General features: G+C 47.2%; 1 protein-coding gene and 1 long non-coding RNA gene across 10 annotated transcripts in view; one reads left to right on the top strand and one right to left on the bottom strand.

Annotated features, from left to right (window-relative positions):
* The window catches only part of LOC109287044, a 25,152-nt gene extending 23,438 nt beyond the window's left edge, over positions 1-1,714 (top strand). For 3 of the 4 annotated variants that reach the window (XR_002094750.1, XR_002094748.1, XR_002094747.1), the window contains 2 exons: positions 1,292-1,434; positions 1,629-1,710. This is a non-coding gene — a long non-coding RNA (uncharacterized LOC109287044). Of the gene's footprint in view, positions 1-1,291; positions 1,435-1,628 lie in introns of all 4 variants that reach the window. The other variant, XR_002094749.1, reaches the window with a different exon arrangement.
* The window catches only part of LOC109287038 (dimethylaniline monooxygenase [N-oxide-forming] 5-like), a 128,946-nt gene that overhangs the window by 6,617 nt on the left and 111,803 nt on the right, over positions 1-10,526 (bottom strand). Inside the window, exons 2-7 of one of the 6 annotated variants that reach the window (XM_019501970.1) lie at positions 9,545-9,733; positions 8,769-8,931; positions 7,611-7,753; positions 3,639-3,838; positions 1,332-1,681; positions 574-646 (exon numbers count right to left, since the gene is read on the bottom strand). The exons of 4 other annotated variants lie outside the window; for them this stretch is intronic. In XM_019501970.1, coding sequence (XP_019357515.1) covers positions 574-646; positions 1,332-1,681; positions 3,639-3,838; positions 7,611-7,753; positions 8,769-8,931; positions 9,545-9,733 — 1,118 coding nt within the window. Of the gene's footprint in view, positions 1-573; positions 647-1,331; positions 1,682-3,638; positions 3,839-7,610; positions 7,754-8,768; positions 8,932-9,544; positions 9,960-10,526 lie in introns of those variants that run through there. One more of the 6 variants, XM_019501969.1, reaches the window with a different exon arrangement.

Raw genomic sequence — 10,526 nt, 5'->3', positions numbered from 1 at the left:
GAAAGTAGTTCTCTTCTCAAAGATAAACTGTGATGATTTGTATAAACAGTCACCCAAGATAAACCACACACCCCAAGGAAACCCCACTCCTGCATGCCCACATTTTTCTCAGAGCCAAGTATAAAAACACAAAGCAAACTATTGGCAAGTCTACTTAATGTTGTTCTCAGATCTCACTAAGGCCCAGCCTTTCCTCTAGCTCCTAGCCTATGCTTCTCCTTTGGTTGGTACCTTATCTTTCCTCCAGTTCCCACCCTGCCTCATCTCCAGTTTCCTGGTTCCAAGCATGGATTTTTTGCTTGCCCTTTGTGCTTCAGTTCTGGCCCAGTCCTTTGTCAACAGCCCAATTCTAACCATTACTCCAGACTACCCACGTCTGGCTTACAACACATGCATGGTGTAATAATAACATATTCCCCTGAGGCAAAGGATGTGTACGTGAAAGGCAACAGGTATTGGATACTGTGGTGATACGCAGGAGCAAGAAATGAACCAGGGAACTGGGTGGGCAGCTCGCAAGTGGCCAGTCTTCCCACAGGGCTAGCACTTACTGTTTCTTATAACAGTTCCTACCGTTTTGCCATTTCTTCCTGCTTCTGGGTAATATCAGCCAGCATATCATTTGTAGAAGGCAGTTCATTCAACCCTAAGAAAAAAACAAAAGCCCAATTCTGAAAGATGTTCAAGGTAGTGCTTTCAAACACAGAGCTGAGGACTCCAGAGCAACCAAAAGAACAGAGAAAATAGCTCTAGGGAAGAAGAATCTTTTTGCTTTCTATCCTAACTCACATTTTGCTCCAAGTGAAACCCCACAGAGTGGAGGCTCTGGAACCCTTGTAAAAACCTCATGATGACAGGACACTGGATATTCAGGAAAGATGTTAGACTTCAAAACTTAGGGGAGCAAAGAAGTGGGGCAAGAGCCAAGGTACAAACAGAGTAAGAGAGAGACTCTAGCAGAAGAGAGAGGGATGGGATAGGGTAGGGTGGGGTGGGGGAGAGAGCGAGAGCAAGCAGGAGCAAGAGAGCAAGCCAAGAAGAGCCTGTAGGCAAACCAAAAGCAGAGCTGGTAATGGCCTTTGTAAGGGAAATGAAATGTTTCACTGAGAGAGTCTAAACAAAGCATGCAGGCCCTTATGCATCCTATAAAAGCAAGACAACGCAGTGCAAGAAAATTCCCTTTAAATTGAAAGATGGCACGTGACACAGGAAAGAATAACAGCAAAATTGGGGGATGGTGATGTTCTGGGGCTTTCTTTAGAAGTTCTGAAATACCTGGGTTTTTACCCAGAGGCTGCTAAACAATTCCCTTGGGATTATGGCTTACATACCCTTGAACACACGTGTGGCCCAGCGACCCTGAAGCTCTGAGGTAGGCATGAGGGCCCCCAGTGGCTGAACGAAGCCGATGAAAGCCAACGTTGGCTTTTCCAGGTCAGGCGGAAAGACAAGCTTGTACAGGGAGACCTGGTTATCAACCACTTTGAGGCAGTCAAGAAATGGGAAGGAGAACTTGTATCCTGTAGCGAAGATAACCACATCGATGTTGTCTTCTCTGGTGCCATCCTCAAAGATGGCAGCGGTTTCAGTGAACTCGCTCACATTTGATTTCACCCGCACTTTGCCAGCGATGATGCGGTTTGGCAGATCATCGTTGATGGTTGGATGCTGGCTGAAAAACCTGAATGGCATAGAAAGGGGTACAAAAATGTCCAGATTGGTTTGAGCAAGAAGTGACATGGCTCAGGCCTGGAGGCTGTCAGGAGAAAAGAAAACTCCCTCCTCCCTCCGTTGCATGGACCAGCACATCATGGGAATGCCCCAACAGATCATCCAGTCCACCTTGCTGCATGGCCAGTGTTTCTTCACACAAGGCATTTCCTACAGCTTCTTTCAGTCTAGTTTTCAGACCATCTGGGTTTCCATTGCTTCTCTGGGTAAGTTCTTTGGGACCATCTGTTTATCCTATGCTTGCATAGTACTTAGCACCTAGGGATCTGACCAGGTGTGTTAGGCACTATGAGAATACACATAACGCAATATGAATAAATAACCATGAAGGAACACAAAGCCATTACACTCCAATTAACTGCATGCTGGTCCCACAGCTCAGCTTCTTCCCACCTCTTAAAGCTCTACACAGAATTGCTCCTGTTGGATCAGGAGACACCTTGCTATTTGTGAGAACTTGAAAAAAAATACTTTACTCTATTTCCTGATATGCTATTTCCAAGTGCAATCTCTGACTATGGATAGAGGGAGCTTTTAACTGCTGCAAAAGGGGAGAGGGTGCTGCCTCTGCAGCACAGATTGGCTGTTAGGCTGTAATTGTTGCCTCTGAATGCCCCCATAGCCACATGAATTAGCTAAGTCAGGGCTGTTTCATTTCTAAGAGGCCAGGGTCTGCGTGCCCCTCAGGCTATTCTAGCAGGGGCCACACCAGCAGAGGCCACAGAGCTTGAGAGCTGCATGTTCCCCTCTGCTGCACCACATGTCCAGCTGCCCCCTGCACCCCCCTGCAGCTGTTCCTCATACCTCCCATTGAATTAGGGGCCCAGGTACTCCTCTCCCACTGCAAACCATGCCCTCTGCTGCACCATGTACCACCCCACTGCTGCTCCCCATGCTTCCCTGCTGCACCACATGCCCAGGCACTCTGATTCATCCTTAGTTCCCTGGCCGTGAGCTCCCTTGCTGCACTGTGTCACTCAGGCACCCTGGATGCCAAGCTCTCCTGCACTGCAGGCTGCACTACTCTGTACCATCCCATCCCATAGGGCAGGGGAAGCCAGAGGGAAGGAGAGCTTAGAATCCCCACTTGTTGCTTCAGCTGGGACAGTGTCAGGGACCTAGGCCTGGTGGAAGTTTGGGGCCACAATTTAACCTGTTGCAGGCTGTGTGGCTCATAAGCCAGCAGTTGGGCAGCCATAATTGTAATCACTGTAAATTTAATCCCGAATGAAACAGCAGCAGTTCTGCTACATTTGTATAGCTGCAGGAGCTGCAGGCATACATCGTACAGTTACCCATCAACCAGATGTTTTCACATCTGCACAGAAGTCAGTCCCAGTTACTGCAGCTGCTCAGTGTATTGTTTAAGAGCTCACCACTACAAGTTCTTCCCAATATCCAGCTTAAATGATCCCTTTTTTAATGTCATCCCAGAACTACTCTGTCTATTCCCATGTATCCTGCTAAGTCACTCTGCTTTGCATTTACAATGGACAGGGGAGTTTGAAAGCAGTGGAAAGGCTGTTGTTTTGTGTATTGGATGTAGAAGAGGAGACATACTCCAGGAAAGGCCAGTTACAAGACTGACAAGATCTGGCAGAGTAGCAAGAGGGACAGCTGCGCCCAGGCAACAGAAAACAAATCTGTTGACAGCAATGGAACTGATATTCATGCCCTGGGGCTGTAGTGTGAGTGGTCAGAGACCTTACATTCTGTCCTGGTGCCCATTACTCTATACCCCCTTTTGGTCCTCAACATGTCCCAGATTTCCCCCATTCCATAGAGTCCATTTAAAGGGAGATGATCCAGGCTTGCTGGACACTTTACATATGTTCACAAAGAATTCCAGAAAGATGCCTTTTCCTTCCTAGCTCCCACAAGGAAGTCACCCGGACTCCATAGCTCACCTGTGCTTAGGCTGTAGGCCATAGAGGGCATGGTTGAAAGCTTTATTCAGTTTCTGTTCTGCATAGTAGTTCACCATAGTGAAAGGCAGAATGTCCAAGAGAAGCTTGAAGAAGCGAGTGACATAAGCTGCATCCGTGGGGTACCCTTCTTCCAAGATCCGCCTCTGTACCCATGCACCCCGCCTGGTGCTAAGCAAGACCTGAAGGAGATAACGGTAGAAGAACCACTGAGAATCAACAGGACATTAAATGACTTTCTGATAGAATCTTTGGGTGAGAAATGTTCTGCTGGCAGCAAGGAGTTCACAGATATCTGCATTTCATTATAATTCCCTAGCTTGGGGCTTCTAAATTCATTAAAGAGCAGAGACATTTAAGCATCTTCATTGTACCCATAGGCTTCACTGGCCCAAAAACCAGACACCAGGTGCAAACACAGAAGAAGAGGCTTGAGGAAACAATAAGGTGAAGCTGGTTGGCATGTTGAGCAACTGCCCAGATGTTTCTGAGGCTTTTGCAAGGATCACAGTAAAGGAAAGCTTTAAGGAAGGACCTGAAGCAGGGCAAAGAGATGGGGCTTGTAGCTGGTCATGGGGAACTTGCCCCACATGGGAAAACACACCCAGGAGCTTGTTTGACAGTTTTGTAAGTGGGCATTAATGCTGAAATCAGGGACAGAATAGAGGTGGGCATTGTCATCTTGAGAGCCATGGGCATGATAAGCAGGTCACTCACCCAGTTGCTTTATCTAAGTCAGTCCACTCTGTATTCAGGGTTTCCAACAGAGGTTGCCCCATTATTTTACTTTGGGCAACCTCATCCTCACAATAAATGAAACAAAGAAACAACCTCCAAAACCTGATGTCTTCCTTCAGCCTTTGAGAGGAATGACCTAGGTTCTGTGTTTTTTCCTCAGCACTACAGCCTCCTTTCTCCCTTGTCTTCCACTCCTGGAGTTTTTAAGCCTCTTTGTAAGCCCTCTCTCATCTACTAGTCATCTACTGCAGCTTACTCCCAGCCTTCCAGCCAGGCAGACTATTAACTGCTAAACTTCTGTAACTGGATTTCATCTCCCTGAAGGCTGAGTAGTGAGCACCTCCTTACAGCGTGTCTACACCTAATCCTCAGCATTCCTAAAAAGGGACATTCTTGACCATGTCCTATCTACTACCCACTTGCATATGCCAACCCCAATAATGTGGTGATGAAGCCAATCCAGGTATGCTCCTGGCAACTACTCTCAAGACTTCCATCTCTAATGTGACTAGAAGATGCTACAGGGGATAGTTCTAGAGCAGCTTTGTTGTTGCATTTACAGGCCTAGTACATGCAAGAAGTGGATGTGCAGGCTGTCCTCAAGAAAATTCCTCCCAGGGAGCATGGGGGATACACAAGAGAGAGGGCAACTATGGTCTTGCAATAAAATTTGCCACCATTTTAAAAGAACATACCTAGTTTTAGCCTTCAGATCTCTGTGCAAAACCGCATGCAATGCAGTTAACTCTATCAGTAAAGCACAGACCTTACTGAACCCTGTGGGCAGGAAGGAAAGAATTAAGCTACTGGAGAGGAATCCTCTCCCTCCATGCAAAAGGTTATGGATAAATCAACAGCACTTCTATGGCATCAGAGATAGGTGCTTGTTGCTTGGTGCCAGAAGCAGATAATTAGCCCATGAAATAAATGAATAATAATTTCCACATTATGCCATGGCCCATGCCTAGACTAAGTTAACAAACTTTGTAAGGCTCTGAATCCGTTTCACCACAATCCTTCCAGCCAGCTGTGTCAGACAGCCATGGTCCAAGCAACAGGTCTAGCAGTGTTTTGTTTTACTATCATCCATTTTTCTATGCAAACCTGATCCTGCATACAAGCAGGGACTTGGAAACAAATGCCAAAGAGTCTGTGGAAATACAAGTCTGGTGCCTGCTACATACGTGCCAATATAGGCATTCCTTGTACAAGGGTTTGGTATGAATAACACCTTCTTTGTTTCTATAAAGCCATTCTTGCCCACCTCATGGAGCAGTTTCAAAGGGCAGGGCCACATTCTCTGCTGCACTGAGATCTGCTTATCACAGGCAATGAGACTATCAGGAAGCTTCCCCAACCACCATCCTAATCTAAATTAAAGCATCTTAATTCACATGCTGGTCACAGAGCTAACAGGCAACATCAGTTGGAAACTTGCAGAACAGATCTGTGCTGCAACATGCTCTGCTGTATGAGATGGGAAGGAAGCAGCTGGCATAGGAGCTGGCTCCACAGAGCTGCCCTCCCCTCTGGCATTCCCATCCCTCCAGCTGCAGTCATCATGACATGGTGAAGAGAATATGCTAATTTGAAACCGGATCTTAGGAGATGGTGTTACAGGATAGGAGATGTTAGTGAATGTGGTGGGGAGGGAAAGATGAAGTCAGACAGGAACAGGTGTGGACACGGGCTCCTGAGCAGATTAAGGGAATGGAGAGCTTATCATGTTAAAGGAGATTGCAAGAGCTTGGCTTGTTTAGCCTAGCAAAAGGAAGGCTATGACAGAATAGAACTGCTGCCTATAAATACTGCTGGGGATAAACACCAGGGAGGGGGAAGAGCTGCTTAAGCAAAATCACCATGTAGCACAAAAACAAATATGTCTAAAATGGCTTAGAGTAAATTTGGGCTGTAAATAATATGGTCTCTACCCATTAGACCAGTGAGTTTCTGGAGCAGCCTCACAAAAGGGGCACTGGGGCAAAAACCCCTACTTACTTATAAGGCAGATCTTGATAAGTATATAAAGTGGTTTATGTGACCTGGTGGCCTGTGATAGTAGAGGACAGAATTCAGTGACCCAGGAGGTCCCTTCCCAGCTTATGTTCTGATAAATTATTGAACAAAGATCTAAAGAACAGCAGTCATTGGGTGAATAGTGACCTTCTGCCTAGAACGTAGTCCAGATGACCTGTCTGGAGTGTAGAGTGTTCTGGGAAGAGAAGAGGGGACAGCAAGGGTTGGCTGCTGGTCCTGGAGGGTGGAAGAAGAGCCAAATGAATGAAGGGGAAAAAAGAAAGACTGGGTTCAGAGAGGGAAGCAATGAACATCTCACAGAGCATGAGGGTTTCTTTTGGAGATCATGCAGAGAGGTGGTATTGGCCACAGAACTTCTGTTTGCTGTGATTAAAAGAGAAGGCTAGGAGTTCTGTCAAGCCCAGAGTCAGCAAAAACACCAGAAAGAGCTGCTGGCAGTGCCCAGCATTCACATGTAGCAGAACAGTGGAAAGTATTATATTAGCCTGCAGGGAACACTGGTGTTGAATAGGGTATGCACACAAGAAGGGGAAGGTTGTAACACTTAATCTGAATTCCCTGTACTTTTCAGGAAGGGGCTCAGGTGATGAGGGATAATATGAACCAGACCTAGGAAAAGCCCTCCAGCCTTAGTGCCATTGGAGACTGTGTACTAGGTAGGGAACAACAGCAGATCAACCCAGCCCTGTTCACTCAAAAGGGAGTTTTAGTTTTAATCCGTGGTACTAACTGGTTTTATTGCTTGTAACACAGTGACAGTATGCCTTAATGCAGCATTCCACCCAGGGTGAGCTGCAAGCCTGATGTATTTCAACAGGGCCCATAAATTAAGCCAACCAAGTGTGAACTTGTGACAGTACAAAGGGGAAATCTGAATTGCTGGGCTGGGCTTTCCTTTCCTCCTCATCTCTACTTTTGGCAGGGGCAGTCTGCCTCTGTTCCACAGCAATTAATGGGGACTTCTCTGAGGGGCAGGGATCAAACAATGGAAGGGGTAAGATTGTCCTCTTCCAAGCCTGCTAGATGAGCTGGAGAGGCCCTGAGCGTGATGACACACTGGATGCGAGGTACAAGTATGAAGGGGGCAGAGTACCAGAGTGCTGAGTCAGTGACAGTCATGCACTATTCTGAATGTATAGGGGTTAAAGGTGATGGGGGACTTAATTCCCTGGAACAAACCTGATCTGCCACGTAACTGAGCTCCACAGCTATGTCCAGTCCTGAATTCCCAGTGCCAATCACGATCACTTTCTTGTCCAAGAACTCCTGGGAGTTCTTGTAATCCCGACTATGGAAGTAGCGACCTTTGAACTTCTCAATACCTGCAGGAAAGAGCAGAGCAGCTGTGGCCATGCATCTGGCTGTGCATTGCTGTGGGTCCTGAGATTCAAAGGCAGAGGGGGTGTTACAAGGGTCTCCAGCATTCTTTCAGACCAAGGCCAGGAGAGACCCACACATAAGTGGGAGAAAACAAAAAAATCTCAGTGGTCCATGTCCCTGGCATTTGTCATGTCATCATCTGGCTTGTTCTCCTGCTGATCATAGAGTTCCCTAGGACTAAACAATCCCAGCCCCACCTAGGTTTCCAGTGTAAAGGGCAGGCAGGAAAAGAGTAAGCCACACTTCCAAGCTTATTAAGCCTTCTGTGTACAAAAGGACACACAGAGGAGAAAGGTGAGGCTTTCCCTCCCCACCTCATCCTATTTCTGGGTTGCTACATTTTTTACACAAGGAAGGTGACCTGTTGTTGAGAGCTGGTGTTAACAGAACACCCTGACCTGGTGCTGAAGATAGTTTAACAGCCTAAGGCCATATGGAGATGTGGCTGTGCTACATGCTTGCATAACAGCAGCAGAGAAGATACAGGGACACAGGATTTAATATCTGCTAGTAGCAACCACAGTACTTACCCTGGATTACTGGAAAGTTTGGGCCCTGGTTTGCTATACCTTCACTGCCTGCTGTTATCCCTGCCAGCTAGATGAAGATAGTATAGGTAAGCCAGCACGTACCCCAATTACACCTTATTTTGCTAAGAGAACATACCCTGTAGTTGAGCTCCCTACTCCCACACTGCTCCCATCTCAGGTACAGCACTAAGCAGTAGCTTTATAAACAGCATTTTCAATGGTACCTAGGGTTAAGCCAGTCCTAACTGAATGCTTTGGAAAGTCTAGACACCCAAGACAAGAAGCCTCTGCGGATATGTCACCTCCTCCATCATGTAACTCCTCTAGACCTGCGCCTGATGAGGGGAAGGATACACTGGGATCAAAACATAGTGTATAAAGAGGCAGAGAGCCACAAGGGGGTGTTTTATTGCACTTTACAACATACCTGGAAAGGACTGCAGTGGTAAATGGGCGTCAGAATGGTGACCACTGCAAACTAGGACTGCATCAAAGATGGCCAACTCCTGCTTCCCATTGTTCTCTGTAACAACGTCCCACTGGCCCGTAGTAGAGAAATCTGGGCGTTTTGTCACAGAGCAAACGTTGGTCTGAACAAAAAAGACAGGCATCAGGGCATTTCATCCTTTCTCTTGGAAATGAGCCCCCAGAAAGAGCCTCCTACCTCCACTCCCTACCAGACTTACTATCTCCTCCAAAAAACATAAGGCCCAAGCATACCTCAGATCCCCAGCATCAGGCCCTTGAGGTCCCTGCCAGCCTTTACACTGCTGGCATATCCATTCCTGCAGGCTCCCACTGAGAACCAGGCAGCAGCAGCTTCTAGGAGCTGGGCTGTGGCTTCATCTCAGGTAGGCCCCAGCTGAAGGGAGGTCAAAATACAGCTCTTTCACTTGGGCAGGGGTCCTCAAAGGACAGCAGGGGGTCCTGCCAGGCTCTGACCACCCAGGACTGCTGTTGAATGCAACTGGAACAGGAGGAAGGCTATCTCTGGGGCCTCTGAAACATGACCTGCCGAATCTTTCACTACTTAACGAGGGCATCAAGTTTCATTGATGGCAAGATTCTTCCATGCAGGACCTGCTCACCTGATCACATATGCATGTCCCTGGGCACACACATATGCAGACAAATGCACAGGGAGGCACAGTGTTCCCATCCTCCCCACAAGCACCCTCTCGCCATGACAGCTCTTCCCCTCACCTTGAAGCGGATGTACTTAAGAAGGTCGAAATGCTTAGCATACATGTGGAAATACTCCATGATTTTGAAGTTGTGCATGTAGTTGGGAAAATCCTCCTGGATGGGGAAGTCACTGAAGCACATAATTTCCTTGGAGGTATTGATAATGACTGATTTGTAGATACTGGCCCTGCCCTCTTCAGGATTTTTCTGCAGGGAAAAGGAGAATTGTTATAGAATCGCAGGGTTGAGAGTATCATCTAGGATCATACACTCTCACTCCCTAAAATAACAAACTACTTTTGGAGAGGATGGGTTTGGAACCTACAACTTCTGCCTTTCAAAGCAAATGTAGCACATTTCTGGGTTCATGGCCAACAAAGTAAAACTCTTGATCAGTGATTCTCATCCTGGGCTGTTGTGGGATTTCTTTAAGGGTTCCACAGGGCCTGGTCCCTGTGTGAGGAGGTCAGTGTTTGCTCCCAAAGTGGCCTCAATGGGGTATTTTCAGGTTGGGAACATATATATGGGAGGGGGAGGCTTGTTCAGGAACCCCCTGGCTTTCCCTCCACAACCCTGATATTCTGTGGGGGCAGAGGAAATTCCAATTTCTTTCCACTTTAGTGCAACTGGATGTGTTTCCATGGGAGACCCCAGATCACAGCTCAGATCATGCAGGGAGCCAGAGCACCTGACACCATCTGCAGGGGGAACAAGGCCCACACACCCAAAGATTGCCAGTCTGCCAGCCAATGGTTCATCTATCCCTGCAAAATATTGAGATCTGGCTGATGTATTTGATAAGAAGGGGTGAACCAGCTTCTTCCACATCATCCATACAATTTCCTCACTGACATCTTACCAGGGGTACAGTTTCTGTCTCTAAGCCTGAACTCAAGGCTCTAAAACAGTGGTCACCAACCAGTGGATCTTGATACACCAGTAGATGTTGGAGCCTCTTGTGGTAGATCTTGGAGCCTCTTGAAGTTGATCCGAGGGTGGG

The sequence above is a fragment of the Gavialis gangeticus genome, unplaced genomic scaffold (assembly GCF_001723915.1).
Source record: "Gavialis gangeticus isolate Ggan-Ray unplaced genomic scaffold, GavGan_comp1, whole genome shotgun sequence".
NCBI lineage: Eukaryota > Metazoa > Chordata > Crocodylia > Gavialidae > Gavialis > Gavialis gangeticus.
The sequence above is the reverse complement of the archived record's forward strand: the minus strand, read 5'-3'. Positions and strand labels throughout refer to the sequence as shown.